At 45.8% G+C, this 27,248-nt stretch overlaps 1 protein-coding gene across 3 annotated transcripts in view; it reads left to right on the forward strand.

Moving 5' to 3' along the window:
* The window catches only part of LOC125455711 (cholesterol 24-hydroxylase-like), an 81,244-nt gene extending 58,555 nt beyond the window's left edge, over positions 1 to 22,689 (forward strand). For 2 of the 3 annotated variants that reach the window (XM_059648893.1, XM_059648894.1), the window contains exons 9-15: positions 2,640 to 2,702; positions 6,364 to 6,436; positions 12,205 to 12,289; positions 13,221 to 13,331; positions 15,621 to 15,709; positions 16,148 to 16,214; positions 21,780 to 22,689. In XM_059648893.1, the coding sequence (XP_059504876.1) occupies positions 2,640 to 2,702; positions 6,364 to 6,436; positions 12,205 to 12,289; positions 13,221 to 13,331; positions 15,621 to 15,709; positions 16,148 to 16,214; positions 21,780 to 21,935 (644 nt within the window). In that variant the 3' untranslated portion in view covers positions 21,936 to 22,689. The remainder of the gene's footprint in view (positions 1 to 2,639; positions 2,703 to 6,363; positions 6,437 to 12,204; positions 12,290 to 13,220; positions 13,332 to 15,620; positions 15,710 to 16,147; positions 16,215 to 21,779) is intronic. The other variant, XM_059648895.1, reaches the window with a different exon arrangement.
* The last annotated feature ends 4,559 nt before the right edge of the window (positions 22,690 to 27,248 follow it).

Consider the following 27,248-nt stretch of genomic DNA (forward strand, 5'->3'; position numbering starts at 1 on the left):
ACTGTTAGGAAGGGAGTTCCAGGATTTTGACCCAGTGAGAATGAAAGAAGCGCAATCTGGTAAAAATGTCTGCCATAGGAAAATGTTAGAAGTAGTCATTGAAGACAAGGCACTTTGGATGAGTTTGAGTTAATCAGACAGTGCCAATATGATTTTGTCAAGAGGAAATCATGTTTTACTCACTTATTGGAGTTCTTTGAAGAAGTAACGTGTGTGTTGTAGATACAGGGGGACTGGTGGATGTATTGTATTTCAAGGAGGCATTTGATAAGGTGCCGCATGAAAGATTATTACAGAAAATAAAAGTATTGGGGGTAATATGGACAGGAGATTGGCTTGCTAACAGGAAGCAGAGAGTAGGAATAGCAAGTTGTTTTTCAGGCTGGTAAGATGTCACAAGTGGGTGTATCACAGGGGTCAGTGTTGGGATTGCAAATCCTTACAAGTTATAAAAGTTGTATGGTGAAGGCATCGAAGGTGTGGTCGCTGAATTTGTTGATGACACAATGATAGGTAAGAAAGTGAGTTGTGAAGAGGACATAAGGAGCCTGCAAAGGCATATAGATTAGTTACATAAGCAGACAAATATCTCTGGATGTGAGTTTGCTCGCTGAGCTGGAAGGCCCATTTTCAGACGTTTCGTCACCATTCTAGGTAACATCATCAGTGAGCCTCCGACGAAGCGCTGGTGTTATGTCCTGCTTTCTATTTATCTGGTTAGGTTTCCTTGGGTTGGTGACATCATTTCCTGTTCTTTTTCTCAGAGGGTGGTAGATTGGCTCCAAATCAATGTGTTTGTTGATGGAATTCCGGTTGGAATGCCATGCTTCAGGAATTCTCGTGCGTGTCTCTGTTTGGCTTGTCCTAGGATGGATGTGTTGCCCCAATCAAGGTGGTGTCCTTCCTCATCTGTATGTAAGGATACGAGTGATAGTGGGTCATGTCTTTTTGTGGCTAGTTGATGTTCATTTTCTGCCTGTTTGTCCAATGTAGTGTTTGTCACAGTTCTTGCAAGGTACTTTGCAAGAACTGTGACAAACACTACATTGGACAAACAGGCAGAAAACTAGCCACCAGAATACATGAACATCAACTAGCCACAAAATGACATGACCCACTGTCACTCGTATCCTTACACTCAGATGAGGAAGGACACCACTTTGATTGGGACAACACATCCATCCTAGGACAAGCCAAACAGACACGCACGAGAATTCCTAGAAGCATGGCATTCCAACCGGAACTCCATCAACAAAAACATTGATTTGGAGCCAAACTACCACCCTCTGAGAAAAATAACAGGAAATGACATCACCAACATAGGAAATGACGTCACCAACCCAAGGACACCTAAACAGATAAATAGAAAGCGGAACATAACACCAGTGCTTCACCGGAGGCTCACTGATGATGTTACCTAGAATGGTGACGAAACGTCTGAAAACGAACCTTCCAGCTCAGCGAGCAAACTCACATCCAGAAACTCAACCTGAGCTACAAATCTCAAAACTCGCTAGGCAAATGTCTGGCAATTGGAGTACAATGTGGAAAATGGTGAAATTGTCCATTTTAGCAGAAAGAATAAAAAGAAGCATATTATCTAAATGGTGAGTGTTTGCAGAACTCTGAGAAGCAGTGGGATCTGAGAAGCTGTGAGATCTGAGAAATTCTGTGCATGAATCACAGAAAGTTAGTATGCAGGTACTGCAAATAATCAGGAAAACTAATGGAATGTTATAGTTTATAGTGAGGGAAATTGGATGCAAGAGTAGGGAGGTTATCCTTCAGTTATGCAGGGCACTGATGAGACCACAGCTGGAGTACAGTGTACAGCACTTACGGGGGGTGTCAATGCTTTGTTCTTTTAGATGTTTGAGTGGTGGGTCAGAGGAATCTTGGTGAATTGTGACAGTACATCTTTTAGCCAGATCCTCTTGCAGTATGTCAGTGGTGGAAGTAGTGAATATTTTTTGACAGGGAGCACTATTATGTGGGCTTCATCTGGAGTTCCAGTTGTCTGTTTACAATTTAAGAAGGCTTTTGACACAGTGCCATACAAAAAGCTGGTAAACAAAATCCAGGCCCATGAACTGGGAGGGTTAGGTTAAATAAGATGCCTAAGGACAGCAAACAGCGAATCTCTGTTTACTCACTTGTAAGATGTGGACACTGCTGGCTCTGTCGCCATTTATTGCCCGTTCCTAGTTGCGCTTGAGAAGGTGGTGATGTGCTGCCTCCTTGACCCGCTGCAGTCCGTGTGCTGGAGGTGGATCCACAATGGGAGGGATTGGCTGTAAGTTACATGTGGTGAACATGTGGAACTCTGTAATACAGAAGACCATGTAGGTAAGGTCACTGCATGTAAACCGGAAAGGGAGTGACTTTAAAAGCACCAGGGGTATAGGGAGAAAGTGGGTAGATAGCATTGCGATAGATAGTCAGCTCTAAATATTGAATGGTGGAACAACTGCTGTGCAATTTTCTGTTTCAGCGATTGTTTTCAGACAGAGAGAAAGTAGACAGTGATGTTCCTCCAGAATCAGTGCTAGAATCCTAGCTTTATATGACATGGGTATAGGAACAGTGTAAAACAACATGCATGTTGATTTCTCTCACTATGCTGTAAACTTCTTTGACAGAACAAGAAGGGGAATGTGATGATGGCCTGATGCTGGACAACTTTGTTACTTTCTTCATTGCAGGTCAGTTCAAGTACTCACTCCCTTTCCCCACTGTATTAGTCCCTGTTCCCTGACAGCAGACTGGGTCATGGGGCTCAAGGATAGCAAACAAATGTGGTCTGTTCTGACAAAAGATAGCATCCCACTTTGGGTTAACTCCCAACAAAATACAAACAGTTGTAATTCACCTGTGACAACAAGAGGAACAGAAAGAGGCCTTTCTGAGTGGAATGCCCCTGCCGGCGATCCATTTAGTCCCTCTGATCACCAAGACACTACAACACATTTCTTTTCGAATATTTATCTATTTTCATTTTCAAAGTTTTGACTGAATTTCCTTCTATGATCCTTTTATACATAAGGTCGTAATAACTTTCTGCAAGACAAAAAAATCTCAGAGAATTATACAATCGTATAGTATGAGGTAGGGGTGGAGGTTAGATGGACCTTAGGTTTAGGATAAAAGCTCAGCACAATATCGTGGGCCAAAGGGCTGTACTGTTCTATGTTCTATACAGAAGAGGCCCTTTGGCCCATCAAGCCTGCATTACCAAAAATACACTCCTACCTACACTCGCTCTGCCTTCCCGCACTGGGTACATGCCCTTATGGCACTTCAAATGTTCACCCGACTATTCTTTAAAATTGTGAGAGTTCTGCCTCAACTCCCCTCCCAGGCAGCACACTCCTGATTTCCACTACTCTGTCTGAAAAGGCTTTTCCTCCAATCCCCTCCAAACCTCCTGCCTTCCACTTTCAAATGATGTCCTTTTGTTACTTACCCTTTACCTAAGGGGGACAGCTGCTTTCTGTCCACCCTGTCTACGCCCCGCATAGTCTTAAACACCTCTATCAGGTAACCCCCACCCCCCCACTCCTTGCTCCAAAGAAAACAACCTGAGCTAATGCAGCTTCTCTTAGCTGAAATGCTCCATCCCAGACAATATCCCAGTGAATCCCCTTTGCAACCTGCAGTGTAATCACATCCATCTTGCTGGGTGATGGCCACAACTGCACACAGTGCTCCAGCTGTGGCCCAATCATAGTCCTGTACAGCTCCAACACGACCTCCCCGCTCTAATAGTCTGTGCCCCAACTGGTAAAGACTAGTATCCCATATGCCTGCGTAACTACCCTATTCATTTGTCCTGTCACCTTCAGGGATCTGTGGGCAATAACCCCAAGACCCGTCTGCTCCTCTGAGTTTCCTGGTGTCCTCCTATTCATTGAGTACTATCTTGTCTTGCTCCTTCTTCCAAAGTACATCACCTCACACTATATAAAGAGTTAAACTCCATCTGTCACTGATCAGCCCATCTGACCAATCTATTTATATCCTCCTATAAACTAATACCTTCGTCCTCACTGTCAACCTCCTGGCCAATCTTTGTGGCATTCACAAATCTACTTAACACCCACCCCTGCCCTCTGAACATTCTCAGCCCCATCATTTATGAATATCACAAACCCATACGGGACCCCGCACTGACCGCTGTGGTACACCACTGCACACTGGGCTCCAGTCTCACAAATAGCCTTCTACCACCACCCTCTGTCTCCAGTATGGACCTAAATTGCCAAGTTACCCTGGATCCCACGTGCTTTTCCTTCTTTACCAGTTTCCCATGTAGGACCTTCTCAAAAGCCTTGCTGAAAACCAAATGAACTACTCCTTGTTGTATTTCAGGCTGGGGTAGGAAGATTCTTGATCAGTAAGGGAATCAAGGGTCCCATGCAGGAAAGTAGTTGTCAGGAATGCCAGATAAGCCATGCTGCAGTTGAATGGCAGAGCAGACTCAAGAGGCCGAATAGCCTACTCCTGTTTGCCTTTCTTATGGCCTTACATCAACTGCTGTACCCTCATCCAAACACTTGGTTGCTTCCTGAAAAACTCCACGAGATTGGTTAGGCATGGCCTCCCTCTGACAAAGCCACGCTGACTCTGCCTGACCAAACCTTGCTTATCTCAATGGAGATTAATTTTCTCTTTCATCATTCTCTCCAATTGTTTCCCTACCGCTGATGGGAGACTCACCGGTCTATAATTCCCTGGTCTATCTCTAATATCGTGGAACCATATTAGCTGTCGTTCAGTCCTCTGGCACCTCTCCAGTGGCCAGCAACAATTTAAATATTTGGGTTAGGGACCCTGTAATTTCCTCATTTGTCTCCTGCAACAGCGTGGGATACAACTAATCCAGACTTGGGGACTTTTCCACTTTCAGACCCATCAAAACCTCCAATACCTCCTTGCTTCTTATATCACGGTGGCTCAGTGGTTGGCACTGCAGCCTCACAGTACCAGGGACCCGGGTTCAATTCCAACCTCGGGCGACTGTCTGTGTGGAGTTTGCACATTCTCCCCGTGTCTGCGTGGGTTTCTCCGGGCGGTCCAGTTTCCTCCCACAGTCCAAAGGATGTATAGGTTAGGGTGGATTGGCCGTGGGAAATTGCTCATAGTGCCCAGGATGTGCAGGTTAGGTGGATTAGGTGTAGGAAATGCCAGGTTATAGGGATGGGGCTGAGGGGGATGAGGGTTCTGGGTCTATGTGGGATGCTTTTCAGAGGGTTGGGCCAAATATCCTTTCTTCCACACTGTGTGGATTCTATGATCAATTTGTTCAAGAACAACACAATTCACATTCGGTGCTTGGATTCTCCTCCTCCCAAGCAGACATGGATGTGAATATTTAACATTCTATCAATATCGTCTGGCCTCACACACCATTCGATCCCTAACTTTCCTACTCTTCCCTTGGTCATTTTACTCTTCTTGACCTCCGCCCCTGCAGTTATTATACCCTGGGGCCTCTGTGGTTTTACTCTCGTTGTACTTGTTATATGTCTCCCTTTCCCTTTTCATTTAGTGCTTAATATTCCTGGACACCCAGGATTCTCTGGGACAAAAACAGAAATTGCTGGAAAAGCTCAGCAGGTCTTACAGTGTCTGTGGAGGGAAATCAGAGTTAACATTTCAGGTTGAGTGACCCTTCCTCAGAACCCCAGGGTTCTCTGGGCTTGTAGCTCGAACATTTCAACCTAAATGGAACAGGTTGGGCATGTAGTCCGCCTGATACCGCTTTGAAAGTGGAAACTGTTCAGCTGTAAATCTTGCCTTCGGTCCATAAGAAAATCAAATGTATTGTCTGGGAGACGAAACAGACCATTCAGCGTCTTGAGCCAGCTTCATCATTCAATAAGATAAGGGCTGACTGTAACCTCAGCTCCACTTTCCTGCCTGGCTCCATAACTCCTGTTTCCCTTGTAGATCAAAAATCCATCTAATTCAGCCTTGAAGCTATTCAATGACTCAGTTTTTGCTTCTGTTTCCAGAAATTTTCAGTTTACAAAATTCCAAGCATTAACAGCTCTCTGGCTGCAAACTGCCAAACTGATTTTTGCAAATTATTTAAGTCTTGTTTTTGACCCTCTTGCAAGTGGAGATAGTGTTTCCCTGTTGACTCAATCAAAACCTTTTCTGATTTTGAAAACTTTTAGTAAATCTCATTTTAACCTTCATTGCTGTAAGGAAAGCAATCGCAGCTTTTCCAGTCTCTTTAATTTGCTGAAGTCCCTCATTCTTGGTAAAATTTTAATCGAAGCCTTCTTCACCTGTGCAAAACGTTCCTGTACCTGGTGCCTGGAACAGTATTCCAGTTGACTAGTATTTTGTTCCACACAGGTCAAGAGACCACAGCCAACCTGATTGCTTTCATTATCATGGAGTTGACCCGGCAACCTGAAATAGCAACAAAGTAAGGAAAGTGGGTGAGTGATTTGGGGCAGAGACTGGGGTGGAAGGAACTGGAGGTCAAGGGAGTGTGTCTGGAAAGTTGGCTCACAGTCAGAATTCAACGGGTACATCTTTTTCCAGGTCATTTGAAAGTAAAGGTCATTGTAATGTTCAGGATGGTGACAGAGAATGACATTGGTCAGCCCACAGTAAGAAAAATCAATTGGCAGAGAGCTGACTTCACTGGGGCAAGAACAGAGCTGGGTGGGATAAACCGGAATGAAAGGGGAGCAGGAGAAACTGAGACTGAACAATGGTCGACCTTTACAAGAACATGAGGAGTAGACCATTCAGCCCCTTGAACCAGCTCTGCTATTTGATACAATCATGGCTGATCTCATCTCGGTCACAACTCCAACTTTCTTGCCTATTCTCTATAACCCTTCAATCTGCTAACAAAAAATCAGTTTATCACCTCCTTAAATTAACTCAATGACCCAACATTCACCACACATGTAGGAGGTGAATTCCACAGATTGATGAACCTTTAAGAGAAAAGGTCATCCTATCTTAAATCTACTACCTCTTCTCCTAAAACAATAACCTCTTGTTTTAGATTGCGCATGAGGAAACATCCTGTACGTGCCCCCCCCCGCCATTCTGTAAATCCCCTTGAGCATCTCACACACCTCATGATTGTAACAAATTACAGAGCAGGCTCGAGGAACTGAATGTCCTATTCATTCTTCTGTTCTTCTGTTTCCATTGCTCAGTTTCAGTTTCTCCTGCTCCCCTTTCATTCCGGTCTATCCCTCTCAGCTCCGTTCCTGCCCCAGTGATGTCAGCTCTCCACCAATTGATTTTTCTTACTGTGGGCTGCCCATTGTCATTCTCCATCATCATCCTGAACTTTACAGTGATCACCGTCTCCTAAATGTTCCCCATCTTATTCAGGAAAGGGATTTCGAGTGACTGATTGATAACTATCGCTATCAAGCTCTTTTAACTTACACAAAGCCTCTTAAATTGAAGTCAGATTCTGACGTTTACTTAGATGTCCTCACATTCTTCTAAGCTCCAGAGAATATAGGCTCAAACTGCTCAAACTCTTCCTAAGATAAATCCCTCTGATCTCTGCAATCAATCACATGGACATCCTCTGAGCTGCCTCTGATATGACTGCATGCTTCCTCTAGTAACAGAACCAAAACTATACACAATACTCCACGTGCAGTCTCACTAACACAGTAGTAGTAACCATTCCCTACTTTAGCTTCATTTCTTTAGCAATAAATCCCAAAATTCCATTTGTCTTCCTTATTACCTATTGGACCCCCATACTAACTTTCTGCAATTTGTGGATGATGACACCCAGAACCCTCTGCACTGAAGCACTCTGAAATTTCTCTCTTTTTACAAAATAAGTTGCCTCTCTATTCATCCGCCCTCATACTTATCCGTGTTAAACCTCATCTGCCAAAGTTTGATCCATTCACCTAACCTATCGATATCTCTTTGTAAATTTCTTATTTCTTTCTTGGAACTTACTTTCCACCAATTTCAGTGTCAATATTGGCTGCAGTACTTTCTATTTCTGCATCCAAGCCATTAATATAGATTGTAAATACTTGGTGCCCAAGGACTGAATTCTGTGGCATCCCATTAGTTGGCCAACCAGGGAAGAGACCCATTTATCCCAACTCTCTGCTTACTGTTGGTTGACCAATGCTCTATGTGATTTTGTGGGGTGGCACAGTGGCTCAGTGGTAAGTGCTACTGTCTCAAAGTGCCAGAGACCTGGTTTAATTCCAGCCACAAGTGACCGTCTGTGTGAAGTGTGGAGTTTGCACATTCTCCCCGTGTCTGCGTGGGTTTCCTCCAGGTGCTCCGGTTTCCTCCGACAGTCCAAAGATGTGCAGGCTAGGTGGATTGGCCATACTAAATTGCCCATAGTGTTCAGGGGTGTGTGGATGGGATGCTCCAACAGGCGGTGTGGACTTGTTGGGCCGAAGGGCCTGTTTCCACACTGTAAGGAATCTAATCTAATCTAATCTAATCTACTTTGGGTGACCTTGTTTCCTCCCACAGTTAGATGTGCAGGCCAGGAGGATTGGCCATGCTAAATGGCCCATATTGTCTAGGGATGTGCAGGCTAGTTGGATTGACCATAGGAAATAAGGGGTCACAGGGATAGAATGGGGGTGTGTGGGTTGTTCTTCGGAGGGTCAATATGGACCCAATGAACCGAATGGCCTATTTCCACTGTGTAGAGATTCTGTGATTCTACGATCTTACCTTGTGCATTAATCTTTTGTGCGGCTCCATATCGAATGTCTTCAGGAGGTCCAGATATATAACATCTACATTATCCCCAGGATCCATATAGCTGTTACATTTTCAAATAACCTTAGCAAATTAGTCAATCATGATTTACTCTTCATAAGACCATGCTGATGCTAATGGATTGTGTTCTGATTTTCCAAATGTCCTGTTATTACTTCTTTAACGAAGGGTTCTAACAGTTTCCCAATGACAAATGTTAAACTAACGAAAGTAAAATTTCCTAATTTTTCCTCCTTCACTTTTTGGATCAGGTGCTATCTTAGCAGTTTTCCAATCTGCTCATTCTTTTCCTGCATGCATGGAATTCTGGAATGTTATAAGCAATGGATCCACTGTCTCTGCTGTCATTTCCTTTCAAACACCAAGATGTAGGCCATCAGGCCCTGGGACTTGTCTGCCTTTCATCCCAGTTGTGTACTCAGTGCCTTTTCGCTCATGATGACTGCTGTTCCAAGCTCTTCCCTTTCTGTAATCTCTGTATTACCTGTTACTGTTGGGATGGTGCTAGTGTTGTCCATCTCAAAAACTGAAGCAAAATACTGATTTAACAAAGTGTGGAGCTGGATGAACACAGCAGGCCAAGCTGCATCTCAGGAGCACAAAAGCTGACATTTCGGGCCGAGACCCTTAGCACGAAATATCAGCTTTTGTGCTCCTAAGATGCTGCTTGGCCCTTCTGTGTTCATCCAGCTCCACACTTTGTTATCTCGGATCCTCCAGCTTCTGCAGTTCCCATTATCTCCAAAATATTGATTTAGTGACTGTGCCATTTCTGTTCCCCACCATTAACTCACAGTCTCACGACCTCTAAGGGACCAACATTCACTTGCTTTTCTCTCTTATGTACTTTTGGAAGCTTTAGATATCTTTTTCTATGCTTTGCACTAATTTTCTTCCATAATTTACCCTTGCTCTTTTTATGACTGTTTTAGTAATCCTTTGTTGATCTTTAAAAATTTCCCATTCTTTCAACTTTGCAATATGGTATCCCCTAGTTTTTATCTTTATATTGTTAAAAGAGAAACTGGCATGGGTACAGTCAAGGTATATTCGCTCAAACAGGAATGGGAAGGTAAACAGTCTACAGCTCTCTGGCTGACAAAGGAGATAGAAATTAAAATTAGGAATAATTGGGCTTATGACAGGTGTCAGGTAGAAAATATGTTTGAGAACCAAAATATTTAAAGACCTTTGAAATCAAAAGTTTCAGATAAAACATGAAGCAGCAAGTTAGAGAAACCAGGAGAAATTATAAGCAAAGTCCGGCAGCCAACATTAAGGTGAATCCCAAAGTCTTCTCTGAGCATATAAAGAGTAAAACAGGAATAGAGATAAGCAGATACAGAGCTGACTATAGATGAAACAGGACACTTACATGTGGAGGCAGATGCAAGGCTGAGGTATTAAATTAAAACTTTTCATCTGTCTTTACAAAACAGGTGGGAGCTAGCCAGATTGTGGTGACCAAGTTGGAAACTCTCTTGGCATTGAAGTTCCCAGAGGTCGGATTGGGACTTTGCTTTTTGAGGAGACAATTTCAAAGTTAATGGTTACAAAATGTGGAAGCATCGTAAACAATTTAGAACTTCAAAAGGACACAGCAAGTCGGTGTGTACTTGGATAGGTGGCAAATGAGATCCAATGCAGAGAAATGCGAGGTGATGCAATTTAGTCAGAAGAACATTGGTAGACAACATAAAATAGAGGGTACAATTCTAAAGGGGGTACAGGAGCAGAGGCAGCTGGGTGTGTATGTGTGCAGATTTTTGGAGGTGGCAGGATAGGAGGACAGAGCAGTTGAAAAAGTACACTGTGTCCTGAGCTTTATTAATGGAGTATACAGAAGAAGAGGAAGGAGGTGATGGTGAACTTGTAGCAGACACATGTCAGACCTCAGCTAAAATACTGTGCACAACTGTGGGCATCACATTGTTGAAAGGATGTGAACATGTTGGAGAATGTGCAGAAGAGGGTTTACGAGAATGATGCAAAAAGTGAAAAGCTTCATAGTTGGAGAAGTTGGGACTGTTTTCTCTGCAGAGGAGAAGGCTAAGAGGAAATGTATCAGAATTTTCAAAATTATAACCTGTCTGGTTAGAATGGATGAGGGAAATCGGTTCCACTCGTAAAAGGATCCAGAAAGAGAGGGCACAGATTGAAAGTGATTCATAAAAGAAGCAAAAATAGTGTGAGAAATGATTCTTTCCACACAATGATGGTTTGGGCCTGTAATGTGCTCTTATGGAAATGTGGAGGCAATTTCAATTGAAGCACTCAAGGGAGCATTGCATGATTATTTCATTTGAAACAATGTACAAGGATGTGGGGGAATGGCCGGAAACTGGTAACCATTAGGATGCTGATTTGGGGAGCCTGATGCACCAAATGACTCCTTTTTGTGATTATGTGAGCCAACAGTCCCAGGCTCGCTCCACCCTGACACCTCCAAGTATAAGGCAGTGAGTCTAAGTCCCCGCCAGATATTTGAACCCATAACCTAGGCTGACACTCTAGAACAGCCATGTCAGAAATAGTGTCTTTGCATGAAAGGTTAAACTAAGCCTTATCCATCTCTCAGGTCAATAGCAAAGATCTCACAGCCACCTCTTTTGCAGAAGAATAGGACTGTTCTCCCTGTGTCCTAACAAATATTTCACCTTCATTTCTGAACCAACATCACTCAAAAACAGTTATCTGGTCACAATCTCATTGCTGTTTGAGGGAGTTTGCTGTGTGTAAAAATTGGTGCTGCCATTCCAACATTAAAACAGCTGCAAAAATATTTTATTGAGGAGTTATGGAGGTGTGCTCACTCTCTGTCTCTTTCATTCCTGAACTTTGTCTTTTTCCCTTAGCTACAGTATCTACAATTCCTCCATCTTCATACTGATTTGCAGCCTCAAAGCTCAAGCACTTGCCACATTCTCATGACATATGGTGTGATGAAACATCTCCTGGGTTTGTTTCAGTGAGCTGAAGTCTTCCGAGTTAGTCTGCCTGTTGTTCTTCATTGTAGGTAACGATCCACCCAATTTCCCCACATTCCCTCCACATTAAAATCCTCTCCAGATCACTCAAGGGGGCATGGCTACAAATTGAGGGGTGATAGATTTAAGACAGATGTCAGAGGCAGGTTCTTTACTCAGAGAGTGGTAAGGGTGTGGAACGCCCTGCCTGCCAATGTAGTTAACTCAGCCACATTAGGGGCATTTAAACAGTCCTTTGATAAGCATATGGATGATGATGGGATAGTGTAGGGGGAGGAGCTTAGATTAGTTCACAGGTCGGCGCAACATCGAGGGCCGAAGAGCCTGTTCTGCACTGTATTTTTCTATGTTCTGTGTTTGCAATCTCAGCTCCAATTTTTGTAGTGTTTTTATGGATTTTTACAGAATTTGTAGTGATGTGCTCTGCTGCTGGATTATGCCGCCTCTCTCTCTCCTTCAGGCTACAAGCAGAAGTGGATGAAGCTGTTGGGCTGAAGAGAGATGTAACTGCTGATGACATTGGCCGTTTGCAGTATATGAATCAGGTGCAACATCTTCTTTACATCTTCAAAACCGTGAATGGATCTCTCACAACTTTTCTTTATGGTCTGTTCATTTTTACATGAGATTTACACCTTCCCCACCAGAGACTCCCAGGACAGGGACAGCGTGGAGTTAGAGACACAGTAAAGCTTCCTCTACACTGTCCCCCATAAATCACTCCTGGGACTGAGGCAGCACAGGGTTAGAAACAGTCTAAAGCTTCTCTATACGCTGTCTCTATCAAATACTCCCAGGACAGGCACAGCACGGGATTAAATACAGAGTAAAGCTCCCTCTACACTGTCCCTATCAAATACTCCCGGGACAGGGACAGCACAGGGTTAGATACAGAGTAAAGCTCCCTCTACACTGTCCCCCATCAAACACTCCCAGGACAGGGACAGCACAGGGTTAGATACAGAGTGAAGCTCCCTCTACACTGTCGCCCATCAAATACTCCCAGGACAGGGACAGCACAGGATTAAATACAGAGTAAAGCTCTCTCTACACTGTCCCCCATCAAACACTCCCAGGACAGGGACAGCACGGGGTTAGATACAGAGTAAAGCTCCCTCTACACTGTCGCCCATCAAATACTCCCAGGACAGGGACAACACGGGGTTAAATACAGAATGAAACACCAAGCACACCAGCCATGAAACATTTTCAAAGTGTCTCCTAATGGATAATATAAATACACAACAGCAAATGGCATACAATGACTGGGTCAAAACTGCACCTCCATAAGGAATGGATTGTGATTGAAAACATCATTTCAGTTCCATCCAGTGACCATCAGGAGAGAAATTCCAAGCCCAGTGTTGGCTGAATTGACTGATGAGCCCAGAATGGCCTTGACAACGTTCCATCCAGTTGAATTCCCAGGACATTACAGTTATAACAGTGACTGTGGTCATTATCCCTCTCTCACAGGTGATAAAGGAGACTCTAAGGCTCTACCCCCCAGGACCAGGGACAAGTCGCTGGTTATCAGAGGAAATGGTCATTGAAGGAATAAAGATCCCTGGGGGGGTTTCTGTAATCGTAAGTTTTTGAGTTATATATTGTATGGAATAGCATTAATCACTGATTATGTTTTGTAGATTAAATATGAGAATCATAGAACAGTTGTAACTCAAAAAGGGACCATTTGCCTTATCAGTGAGTGATTCAGCCAGTCCCGCTCCCCATTCCAACAATATTTGTCTCTTCAGATAATTATCCAGTTCCCTTTAGAAAGCATCAGACTGCCTCCCCACAGGCTCAGTGCATTCTAAATCTGAACCACTTCACGTGTAAAATGTTTTTCCTTCTGTCATCTTGGAATCTTTTGTCAATCACCTCAACTGTTTCCTTCGCTACTGTTTTCAGTCCACCCACCGATGGAACCAGTTTCTCTTCATTGACTCTGCCCACAACTCCCTGAGGGCTTTGAATACAATGATCGGATCTCCTATCAATCTTCTCTTCCCCAAGGAGAACATCCCAGTGTCTCCACGTAACTGATGCCGCTTACCGCCCCATCTTTTCTGCATCTTCTCAGCCTTTACATCCTTCTTTATGTGCTGTGTCCAAAATTAGATCCAAAGCTGCATTTGAGGGACTTTTTTTAATGCAGTTTCATCTGAACTCCTGGCTTTTGTACTTCATACTTTACTGAGAAAGCCATAACTGTAGGAAATCTAATCTAATCTAATCTAATATGTGCCATCTGAGACATATTTTCAACCTGCCCAGCTGTCTCAATATTTTATGCATGTCCTCACCCATGTCCTGCCCTGTTCCTGCAGCCCTTATAACCTCAGTAACTTACTTCCTTTATATTGGGGGCGGAGAGTGTACAGGGGTCTGCGGGAGGGGGATTAAATGGGTGGGTAGAGTCAGTGATGGGGGAGAGTGCACACAGGACTGCTGGAGGGGGATTAAATGGGTGGGTAGGGTCAGGGATCGGGGGAGAGTGTATACGGGGCTGCCGGAGGGGGATTAAATGGGTGGGTAGGGTCAATGATCTGGGGACAGTGTGTACAGGGGGCTGCGGGAGGGGGATTGAATGGGCGGGTAGGGTCAGTGATGGGGGAGAGTGTACACGGGGCTGCCGGAGGGGGATTAAATGGGTGGGTAGGGTCAATGATCTGGGGACAGTGTGTACAGGGGGCTGCGGGAGGGGGATTGAATGGGCGGGTAGGGTCAGTGATGGGGGAGAGTGTATATGGGGTTGCGGGAGGGGGATTAAATGGGTGGGTAGAATCAGTGATGGGGGACAGTGTGTACAGGGGTCTGCGGGAGGGGGATTAAATGGGCGGGTGGAGTCAGTGATGGGGGAGACTGTATATGGGGCTGCCGGAGCTTGAAACTTTTCTTGAACCTGTTGGTCCAAGTGTTTGAGCTTTTGTGTCTTCTGCCTGAGAGAACAGCTTGGAAGAGATTATAACTGGGGTGGACAGGGTCTTTGATATTGTTGGCTGTCTTTCCAGGGCAATGGGAGATATAGATGGGGTCATTGGATGAAGGGCTGGTTCACATAACAGTCTGGACTGTGTTCACACTCTCTGTAGTTTCTTACCATCCTGGGCAGAGCAGGTGCTGGACCAAGCCATGATGCACCCAGATAGAACAGTTGGTCAGAAACTGGGAAAGACTACAGAACACTACGGAACTGGGGTATTTGGGAGAACCAGAGCATAAATCACTAGAACTAATGCCCAAGTTCATCCAATAACATGGAAAGAAAATATAAATGTTGGCTTTTGTTTCAAAGGGAATGGGATATAAAAACCAGGAAATTTTGCTAAATCTGCATTATGCACTGGTCAGGCCACGGCTGTGGATAGTTTTGTTCCCCTAATCTAAGGAAAGGTATACTGGCTTTGGAAGCAGTCCAGAGAAGGTTCAGCAGATTGATCCTGCACAAGGAGGGGCGCTCTTCTGAGGAGAGGCTGAGTCGGGGGCTTGTGGTCATTACAGTTTAGGAGAATGGGGGGAGATCTTTTTGGAATATTCAAGACTTTTAGGGGGGATTGACAAGGGAGATGAGGAGAAGTTGGTTTACCTTTGTGGAAAAGTCTAGGACCAGAGGGCATCACCTCAGAATCATCTCTGTTTCTGAACCCAGAGCTGCATTGGGTGAGATGCAAAATGCTCCCTCTTTATCACTGGTGTGTCTGGTGAGAAACTGTTCAGCACAACTATTACCCACCTCCAGAATGTCTCCCTGATTAGGTTTAACTCAGAACCACTGTCTTACACTGACTAGCTCCAGGGTTATCTGGGTTAAATTAATTTCAAACAGCAGTTTTTCTCATTCACTTACTAACAGATGTCTGTTACTTTCAGTTTAACACCTACGTTATGGGTCGGACAGTCAAATTTTTTGATGACCCTCTGACCTTTGACCCTGAGCGATTCAATCTGAATGCTCCAAAGTAAGTGTTTCTCTGTTTCCTACATCATCATAACAGCTACAGCTGAAAAATACTTCATCCGGCGCGAAGCCCTGATAAAAGGAAGTGACAATAGATGTCGAAGTCTAAATTTCCCCAAAGCAAGTTGTGACATTGAATCTGTAAATCTGTCAGAAACAAAACAGAAGTTGCCGGAAAAGCTCAGCAGGTCTGGCAGCATCTGTGCAGAGGAAGCAGAGTTATCGTTTAGCGGCAAGTGGCCTTCCTCAGAACTCCACAGATGCCGCCAGAACTGCTGAGCTTTTCCAGCAACTTCTGTTTTTGTAAATGATTTACAATGTCCACAGCTTTTTTTTGGTTTTAATTCTGTAAATCTGTTGTTTTGTGTAAAAGCCATTGATGAGACTCAATGTCCAATAGTTACAATGCAACTAACAAATGGATTCTGATTGGTTCCAGACCCTACTACTGCTATTTCCCGTTCGCTTTAGGGCCTCGTTCCTGTCTTGGCCAGGTGTTCGCACAGGTAATGTAAACTATGTGCTAAGCATCAACAGTGCTATCAAACAGCCCTGTTCGAATATAACCTGCTCAGTGACGCCCAGTTTGGGTTCCGCCAGGGCCACTCAGCTCCTGACCCCATTACAGCCTTGGTTCAAACATGGACAAAAGAGCTGAATTCCAGAGCTGGGGTCAGAGTGACAGCCCTTGATATCAAGGCTACATTCGACCGAGTGTGGCATCACAGACCCCTGGCAAAACCAGAATCAATGGGTATCGGGGGAAAACTCTCCGATGGTTGGAGTCATACCTGACACATCGGAAGATGGTTGTGGTTGTGGGAGGTCAGTCATCTAGCTCCAGGACATCTCTGCAGGAGTTCCTCAGGGAAGTGTCCCCGGCCCAACCATCTTCAGCTGCTTCATCAGTGACCTTCCCTCCATCAGAAGGTCAGAAGTGGGGTTTTTCGCTGATGATTGCACAATGTTCAGCACCATTCATGACTCCTCAGATACTGAAACAGTCCGTGTTCAAAAGGAGCAAGATCTGGACAATATCCAGGCTTGGGATGGCAAGGGGCAAGTGATATTCACGCCACACAACTGCCAGGCTATGACCATCACCAATAAGAGACCATCTGATCACCGCTCCTTGACATTCTATAGTGTTACCATCACTGAATCCCCCACCATCAACATCCTGGGGGTTACCATTGACCAGAAACTCAACTGGACTCACCACATTAACACAGGGGCGGCAAGAGCAGGCCAGAAGCTGGGAACCCTGCGGGGAGTAACTCACCTCCTGACTCCCCAAAGCCTGTCCACCATCTACAAGGCACAAGTCAGGAGTGTGATGGAATACTCCCCACTTGCCTGGATGGGTGCAGCTCCAACAACACTCAAGAAGCTCAACACCATCCAGAACAAGGCAGCCGCTTGATTGGCACCACATCCACAAACATTCCACTCCCTCCACCACCGACGCTCAGTAGCAGCAGTGTGTACCATCTACAAGATGCACTGCAGAAACTCACCAAAGATCCTCAGGCAGTGCCTTCCAAACCCATGACTTCCACCTAGAAAGACAAGGGCAGCAGACATATCCGAATACCATCCCCTGCAAGTTCCGCTCCAAGCCACGCACCATCCTGACTTGGAAATATAGAGTAAAAATTCCCCCTGAACAGCGCCCTGGGGGTCCCTCCACCCTTGGTCTGCAGTGGTTTAAGAAGACATGATGTGAAGGTTTCGAATTGGGGTAGACAAGGTCAAAAATCACACAGCACCAGGTTATAGTCCTACAGGTTTATTTGAAAACACAATCTTTTGGGGGCCCTGCTCCTTCCTGAGGTTTGGTGTGAGAGAGAGGATATAAGACACCGGATTTATAAGCAGAAACCCTAAAACTGGCCACCTTTTGTTAAATTATTGATGAGTTTGGAAGGACATTACTGACTAAAATGCAAAATCCAGATACCTTTCGAGTCATTGTCCTGAGATAATTAAAGGTTTTATCAATGTGTATACAAGACATTTCTGTCAAACAATGCATTTTAGGTGTGAGGTCATGCTTAGAATCTGTTTATGTTTTAAACTGGGGTCAGGTTTTTTTTGAGCAAAATAGAATGCATCTGCAACAACATAACATGAGGTTACAAGGATTAAAGACCCCATTCCCATAACATGCAGAACGAATGTGGTTTACAAAATGCCATGCAATGACTGCCACAAACATTACATCGGACAGACAGGAAGGAAACTAGCCATCAGAATACACAAACATCAGCTAGCAGCAAAATGGCATGATGAACTCTCCTTAGAATCTGTATGCTCTGACAATGAAGGCCATCAGTTGAACTGGGACAAGGTAACCCTAATAGCCCAAACCAAACAGAGACACGCGCGGGAATTCCTAGACACATGGTTCTTAATCTGTAATGCAATCAACAAACATATAGAATAGGACCCCACATACAAACCCATACAGAACAAAACCAGAAATGACAGTTCATCATAATGGACCGGACAGTATAAATTCCAAGCGGAGCAAAATAGCACTGTTTCATCAGAGGCCTCACTGATGTTACTGAGCATGGTGACAAAGGACTGAACGAGAACGAGCCAGCTCGGTGAGCTAGTCAACAACCTCACCCACAACCCAATCTTTGCCAAAACTTTAAACAACATAAACAGCTGGGACGAAATACCTTGTGTGTATGTGTGTCTGTATGTGTGTGGGGTATGTATGTGTATGTGTATGCATTTGTGAGAATGTGTGTGTGTGTGTGTGTGTGTGTGTGTGTGTGTGTGTGTGTGTGTGTGTGTGTGTGTGTGTGTGTGTGTGTGTGTGTGTGTGAGAATGTGTATGTGGGAGTGTATAGTGTGGTGTGATTACTTGTAACACAACAAGTACTCGAGATTATGCCTGAGGTTGTCCTCTTGAGTGTAGAACTTGGCTATCAGCCTCTGCTCAGTGATTTTATTTTGTTGTCTATCTTAAAGTCCACCTTGAAGAATGCTTATGATGCTCAACTCATTGATTGCCAATTCTGTCGCGCCACAGTGAAAAACCTTAATGACCTCCTCAGAAGACAGACATGAGGTACAATGATAGGGACCCTTTGTTATCCAGTACTTCCCCAGAGCACAGAAACTGCACCATGTTCTTCATCGCCTTCAACGCATTATCGACAAAGATGAGTACCTCAATGCGATCTTCCCTGCGCACCCACTTCTCCCCTTCAAACAGCCACCAAACATTAAACAGAGCATTGTTTTCAGCTAACTGCCCAGCCTTCAAGACAACATTGACCATACACTATACAACGCTGTGATGGTAACCTCTGGAAGACATGTCAGATCTTTGACATGGACACTACCATCACACATGGGAACACCACCCACCATGTGCATGACCGATACTCATGTGACTTGGCCAACGTTATCTACCTCATACACTGTAGGCAGGGGTGTCCTGAGGCATGGAATATTGGTGACACCATGCAGATGCTACCACAACAGATGAATGGACACTGTGCAACAACGGGCAGACAGGAACATTTCCTCCCAGAGGGGGAACACTTCAGCGGTCAAGGACATTCGGCCTCGGATCTTCGGATAAATGTCCTCTAGGGTGCACTCCGAGATGGACAACAACTCAAGAGTTGCTGAGCAAAGGCTGAGAGCTAAGTTCCATACCCATGAGGACAGCCTCAATTGTAATCTTGAGTTCATGTCGCACTACAGGTAATCACACCACACTATACACTCCCACATACACATTCTCTCACACACACACATACACACACACACATACACATACACTGTCACACATACGCTCACTCGCACATGCACACACAGTCTCACACACATGCACACACACACTCTCTCACACATATACTCCCTCACAATCACTCTCTCAAGTGTACACACGTGCAGTCTCTCTACCTCTCTCTTTCTCTCATAAGCACACACAGGCACACGCACACACACAAAGAAAAACACATGAATCATTTCATCCAAAATGTTTGTGTAGTTGCAGTACATTCTGTTTTGCTCCAAAAATTAAAACCTGACCTTTGTTTAAAACAGAGACAGATTCTAAGCATGAACTCACATCTAAACTGCATTGTCTGACTGAAATGTCAACTCTTGTGTACATTGAAAGAACTTTTAATTATCTTGGGACAATGACTCGAAAGGTATCTGGATTTTGTATTTTAAACAGTAATGTCCTTCCTAACTCATTATAAATTCACAAAAGGTGACCAGTTTTAGTGTTGTAACCTTTCTGCTTATAAATTCTGTGCCTTCTACCCTCCCTCTCCCACTACATCTGAGGAAGGAGGAGAGCTGTGAAAACTTGTGTTTTCAAATAAACCTGTTAGACTATAACCTGGTGAGAGATAATGAGAACTGCAGATGCTGGAGAATCCAAGATAACAAAGTGTGAAGCTGGATGAACACAGCAGGCCAAGCAGCATCTTAGGGGCACAAAAGCTGACGTTTCGGGCCTAGACCCTTCATCAGAGAGGGGGATGGGGAGAGGGAACTGGAATAAATAGGGAGAGAGGGGGAGGCGGACCATAGATGGAGAAAAAGGAAGCTAGGTGGAGAGGGATAGGTCAAGGAGGTGGGATGAGGTTAATAGGTAGGCAATGGAGGTGCACCAACCTCCAGATACAACGCATCATCCTCCGACACTTCCGCCATCTACAATCCGACCCCACCACCCAAGACATTTTTCCATCCCCTCCCCTGTCTGCTTTCCGGAGAGACCACTCTGTCCGTGACTCCCTTGTTCGCTCCACACTGCCCTCCAACCCCACCACACCCGGCACCTTCCCCTGCAACCGCAGGAAATGCTACACTTGCCCCCACACCTCCTCCCTCACCCCCATCCCAGGCCCCAAGATGACATTCCACATTAAGCAGAGGTTCACCTGCACATCTGCCAATGTGGTATACTGCATCCACTGTACCCGGTGCGGCTTCCTCTACATTGGGGAAACCAAGCGGAGGCTTGGGGACGGCTTTGCAGAACACCTCCGCTTGGTTCGCAGTAAATAACTGCACCTCCCAGTCGCAAACCATTTCCACTCCCCCTCCCATTCTCTAGATGACATGTCCATCCTGGGCCTTCTGCAGTGCCACAATGATGCCACCTGAAGTTTGCAGGAACAGCAACTCATATTCCGCTTGGGAACCCTGCAGCCCAATAGTATCAATGTGGACTTCACAAGCTTCAAAATCTCCCCTTCACCCACCACATCCCAAAACCAGCCCAGCTCGTCCCCTCCCCCCACTGCATCCCAAAACCAGCCCAGTTCATCCCCTCCCCCCACAGTATCCCAAAACCAGCCCAGCCTGTCTCTGCCTCCCTAACCTGTTCTTCATCTGACCCATCCCTTCCTCCCATCTCAAGCCGCACCTCCATTTCCTACCTACTAACCTCATCCCACCTCCTTGACCTGTCCGTCCTCCCTGGACTGACCTATCCCCTCCCCACCTATACTCTCCTCTCCGCCTATCTTCTTTTCTCTCCATCTTTGGTCCGCCTCCCCCTCTCTCCCTATTTATTCCAGAACCCTCTCCCTATCCCCCTCTCTCTAGGGTCTAGACCCAAAACGTCAGCTTTTGTGCTCCTGAGATGCTGCCTGGCCTGCTGTATTCGTCCAGCTTCACACTTTATTATCTTGGACTATAACCTGGTGTTGTGCGATTTTTAACGGTGCTTTGAGAAGGCAGTTACCATCACCTTATCTAGTACATTTAGGGTTTGGGTGGAAATTCTGATCAATCGAGTGATGCCTACATCTTGTGAGTGAATTAAAAAAAACACAGTAAGAGATTGCGTAGTCTATAATATATGCATTATTAATCCGAGCTGCTGTGGTTATTGTATAATATAAACTGTCATACCCAGTAACTGTGTGTAAAATATATTCAGTGTTATTCCCAGTAACAAGCAGTGTCTTACTTTCAAATATTTAGTGTTTGACCAAATAAAACTGGAATGTTGTGACGGGCATGCACAATGTGTGATTAACAAATTGTCCCTGATATTATTTTTTATCTTCTTTATTCAGCTAGAAGCTAAGGTGATTTTGTGCAAATTCCTGCAGAGGTTTCACTTCCAACTTGTTCCAGGCCAGACTTATGAAATTCTGGACATAGGGACTCTCCGACCTCGGGATGGTGTGATATGCACCTTGACAGCAAGGCCTGAATCTTCCAAAGGATAACACAGCCCTTTATCGGGAGACAATGGCAGGTTATAAAAGGCTGTTCACCTGCCTCTGTACTAATCTGTTCCAATAGACCACGAGGAAGTTACAACTGGACTTGTGGTTTGTAGCATGGAATTGAGACTGCTACCCGTTGTACTGACTGCACCATAAGCTTCAACCCTGAGAGCCTTCAGCCCATCATGCCTGCGTTTCCCTAGACGATTATCCATCTGTCCCCACACCCCTACCCTGTCCCCCTTTGCATAATAATTCTATTCAAGTATTTCTCAAATTCCCTTGTACAAGTTCCAATTGAATCTGCTCCCAACACTCTTCCAGGCAGCACCTTACATTAAAAGTAGGCCATTCAGCCACTCGGGCCTGCTCCACCGTTCAGTGTAATCTGACTAATTATCGAGCTGAATAGCCTACACCCAGCCTCCCCTTATATCCCTTTGATACCTTTAGACACAGGAACTATGACTGCCTCCTTCTTGAAAACACAATGTTTTGGCCTCAACCATTTTCTGTGATAGTGAATTCCACAGACTCACCACTGTCTGAGTGAAGATATTGCTCTTCATCTCATTCCTAACAGGTTTATCACTTATTCTTAGACAATGACGCCCCTCCGACCCGACCCAACCCCCCCCCCCAAAAAAAAAGCCGACTCTCCAAGCATGGGAACATCCTTCTTGCATCTACTCTGTCTGGTCCTGTCACAATTCTATAGGGTAACAAAGTGTGGAGCTGGATGAACACAGCAGGCCAAGCAGCATCTCAGGAGCACAAAAGCTGATGTTTCGGGCCTAGACCCTCCATCAGAAAAGGGGGATGGGGAGAGGATTCTAAAATAAATAGGGAGAGAGGGAGAGGCGGACTGAAGATGGATAGAGGAGAAGATAGGTGGAGAGGAGAGTATAGGTGGGGAGGTGGGGAGGGGATAGGTCAGTCCGGGGAGGATGGACAGGTCAAGGGGGCGGGATGAGGTTGGTAGGTAGGAAATGGAGGTGCGGCTTGAGGTGGGAGGAGGGGATAGGTGAGAGGAAGAACAGGTTAGGGAGGCCGGGATGAGCTTTGCTGGTTTTGGGATGCTGTGGGGGGAGGGGAGATTTTGAAGCTTGTGAAGTCCACATTGATACCATTGGGCTGCAGGGTTCCCAAGTGGAATATGAGTTGCTGTTCTTGCAACCTTCGGGTGGCATCATTGTGGCACTGCAGGAGGCCCAGGATGGACATGTCATCTAAGGAATGGGAGGGGGAGTTGAAACGGTTCGCGACTGGGAGGTGCAGTTGTTTACTGCAAACCGAGCGGAGGTGATCTGCAAAGCCGTCCCCAAGCCTCCGCTTGGTTTCCCCAATGTAGAGGAAGCCACAATGGGTACAGTGGATACAGTATACCACATTGGCAGATGTGCAGGTGAACCTCTGCTTAATGTGGAATGTCATCTTGGGGCCTGGGATAGGGGTGAGGGAGGAGGTGTGGGGGCAAGTGTAGCATTTCCTGCGGTTGCAGGGGAAGGTGCCGGGTGTGGTGGGGTTGGAGGGCAGTGTGGAGCGAACAAGGGAGTCACGGAGAGAGTGGCCTCTCCGGAAGGCAGACAAGGGTGTGGATAGAAAAATGTCTTGGGTGGTGTGGTCGGATTGTATATGGCGGAAGTGTTGGAGGATGATGCGTTGTATCCGGAGGTTGGTGGGGTGGTGTGTGAGAATGAGGGGGATCCTCTTGGGGTGGTTGTTGCGGGGGCGGAGTGTGAGGGATGAGGTGTAGGAAATGCAGGAGACACAGTTGAGGGTGTTCTCGACCACTGCGGGGGGGGGGGGTGGGGGGGGGGGTGGAATGTTGCGGCCCTTGAAGAACGCGGATATCTGGGATGTGCGGGAGTGAAATGCCTCATCCTGGGAGCAGATACGGTGGAGACGAAGGAATTAGGAATAGGGGATGGAATTTTTGCAGGAAAGTGGGTGTGAGGAGGTGTATTTCAGGTAGCTGTGGGAGTTGGTGGGCTTGAAATGGATATCGGTTGGTAGGCAGTTGCTTAAGATGGAGACAGAAAGGTCCAGGAAGGTGAGGGATGTGTTGGAAATGGCCCAGGTGAACTTGAGGTTGGGGTGGAAGGTGTTGGTGAAGTGGATGAACTGTTCAAGCTCCTCTGGGGAGCAAGAGGCGGCGCCGATACAGTCATCAATGTACCGGAAGAAGAGGTGGGGTTTGGAGCCTGTGTAGGTGCGGAAGAGGGACTGTTCCACGTAACCTACAAAGAGGTGGGCATGGCCACCCCCTGGTTCGCAGTAAACAACTGCACCTCCCAGTCGCTCACCATTTTAACTATCCCTCGCATTCCTTAGACGACATGTCCATCCTGGGCCTCCTGCAGTGCCACAATGATGCCACCCGAAGGTTGCAGGAACAGCAACTCATATTCTGTTTGGGAACCCTGCAGCCCAATGGTATCAATGTGGACTTCACCAGCTTCAAAATCTCCCCTTCCCCCACTGCATCCCAAAACCAGCCCAGCTCGTCTCCACCTCCCTAACCTGTTCTTCCTCTCACCTATCCCCTCTTCCCACCTCAAGCCATACCTACTAACCTCATCCGCCACCTTGACCTGACCGGCCTCCCCGGGCCGACCTATCCCCTCCCTCCCTCCCCACCCATACTCTTCTCTCCACCTATCTTCTCCTCTATCCATCTTCAGTCCGCCTCTCCCTCTCTCCCTATCTATTTCAGAACCCTCTCCCCATTCTCCTTTTCTGATGAAGGATCTAGGCCCGAAACGTCAGCTTTTGTGCTCCTGAGATGCTCCTTGACCTGCTGTGTTCATCCAGCTTCACACTTAGTTATCTCAGATTCTCCAGCATCTGCAGTTCCCATTATCTCTGATCACAATTCATTAGGTTTCTGTGACACCCCTCATCCCAAACTCCAGTGAGTACAATCCTGAATAACTCAGTCTCTCCTCAGGCATCAGTCCAAGGAATCAATCTGGTAAACCTTCACTGCACTCCCTTGAGAGCAAGTGCATCCTTCTTTAGAAAAGGAGACCAAAACTGCACACAATATTCTAGGTGTGGTCTCACCAAGACCCTGTATAACAGCAACAACACACCCCTGCTTCTGTACTCAAAACCTCCCACAATGAAGGCCAACATACCATTTGCCTTCTTTACCATCTACTGCATCTGCATGCTTACCTTCAGCAGCTGGTACACAAGGACACCCAGGCCCCACAGCATACTCCCCTCTCCCAATTTACAGCCATTCGGGCAGTAATCTGCCTTCTTGTTTTGTTGCTGCCGAAGTGGATGAACTTGAATTTATCCAAATTATCGCAACAACTCACTGTACAAAGGCAGTTTCCTAGTTGCCACTCTGGTTCTCTTGCCAGTGATTTACAACATTCCCTGGTTACAGAGAGCCCTGCCAGTGGAAACAGAGTAAATATTGAAAGAATTTCAGGGAAATTCCTAATTTTGAATATCTCTATCAAATCTCCACATGTGGCAATGACCAACTTACCCTCTAATTATTTTCTGGGAGACTGTGAGTGCCAGATACATGGGACCAACCACCAAGTTGCCCTCCAAGCCCTCACCATCCTGACTTGGAAATATATCGCCGTGTTGGTGGGGCAAAATTCTAGAATTCCCTCCCTAAGGGCAGTGTGGGTCAACCTACAGCACATGGGCCAGTTCAAGAAGGCAGCTCACCCCCGCATTCTCAAGGGCAACTAGGGACGGGCGATAAATGCTGCATGTATTTACCAAAATCCCAGAAATGCGTGGAAAGAAAACATGTTTAAAAACGGTGCTCCTTTGTACTTGACCACCAACTTGTGACAATTTAAAGGAACCATCTTGTGGTTGTAGTTTGTACTTGGGAATTGTTGCTTCATTTTGTGACCACACGATTTGGAGGGCCTCTCACTGCAACAATATCTGCTGGCTTTTCACCTTTCGAATATGTACTGCTACAATTAATCCTGCTTCTTCACTGTAAATTCGGCACAAATTATTGCAATTACTACAAGATTCTTGTATCAGTTCAAAGCTTGTTAACACTTAATGTTTAATATCCTTCAAAATTTGAATGCAAATAAATGACAGTAAAAGTGTTTTAAGACCTAAAACAATTTATTATTTTATTTGCTTAACACTGAGTGAAGATATCTATTTAATATAAATTTCATGAAACACTACACGTGTAGTGTCTCCCACCCATCCTCCTCCTCTAACCAATAAAAAAGATTGTGTGCAGGGTCAGTAAGCTAAGGCTTTTTTATTTTATTCTTCTGGAAATCGAGAGTAGAGGGAATGGAAGCTCGGGCAGTAGCATGCTCCTCTTGCAGGATGTGGGAGGAAGGGGTCACTGCTGGTGTCCCCTCTGACTTCACTTGCAAGAAGTGCACCCAACTCCAGCTCCTCGCAGACCGTGACAGGGACCTGGACCTGGAACTGGATGAACTTCGGATCATTTGGGAGGCGGAGGGTGTGATAGAGGGGAGTTTCAGGGAGGTCATCACACCCAAGGTGCAGGAAAATGGTAACTGAGTGACCGTCAGGAAGGGTAAAGGGAACCGGCAGACAGAGCAGGGATCCCCTGCGGCCGTTCCCCTCAACAATAAGTGACCGTTTTGAATACTGTTGGCGGGGGGGACCTACCAGGGGAAGGCCATAGCGGACAGGTCTCTGGCACTGAGCCTGACCCTGTGGCACAGAAGGGATGGGGGGAGAATAGGAGAGCAATTGTAGTGGGGGATTCAATAGTAAGAGATACAGACAGGTGGTTCTGTGGGCCTGAATGAGATGAAAGGATGGTATGTTGCCTCCTGGTTGCCATGGACCGTGATGTCTCAGATCGTGTCTTCAGGATCCTGAAGGGGGAGGGTGAGCAACCAGCAGTCATGGTACACATCGGTACTAATGACGCAGATAGAAAAGGGACTGAGAATGTGAAAAACAAGTACAGGGAGTTAGGGTGGAAGCTGAGGTTCAGGGCAAGCATGGTAGTTATCTCTGGATTACTGCCAGTGCCACATGATAACAAGGTAGGAAACAGGGAGAGAGTGCAGCTAAACTCGTGCCTATAGGGCTGGTGTAGGAGGGAGGGCTTCCTTTAAGTGTATAATTGGAGCACATTCTGGGGAACGCGGGACCTGTACAGTAAGGACGGGATGCACCTGAACTGGAAGGGCACTAATATCCTGGGAGGGAGGTTTGCTGGAGCTGTACGGGATGGTTTAAACTAGATTGGCTGAGGGTGGGGAACCAGATTTATAATTCAGAGGATGAGCTATTCAGCCTTCCAGCAGACACAACAGGGAGTGA

This window comes from Stegostoma tigrinum, chromosome 10 (genome assembly GCF_030684315.1).
Source record: "Stegostoma tigrinum isolate sSteTig4 chromosome 10, sSteTig4.hap1, whole genome shotgun sequence".
NCBI classification, from domain to species: Eukaryota; Metazoa; Chordata; class Chondrichthyes; order Orectolobiformes; family Stegostomatidae; genus Stegostoma; species Stegostoma tigrinum.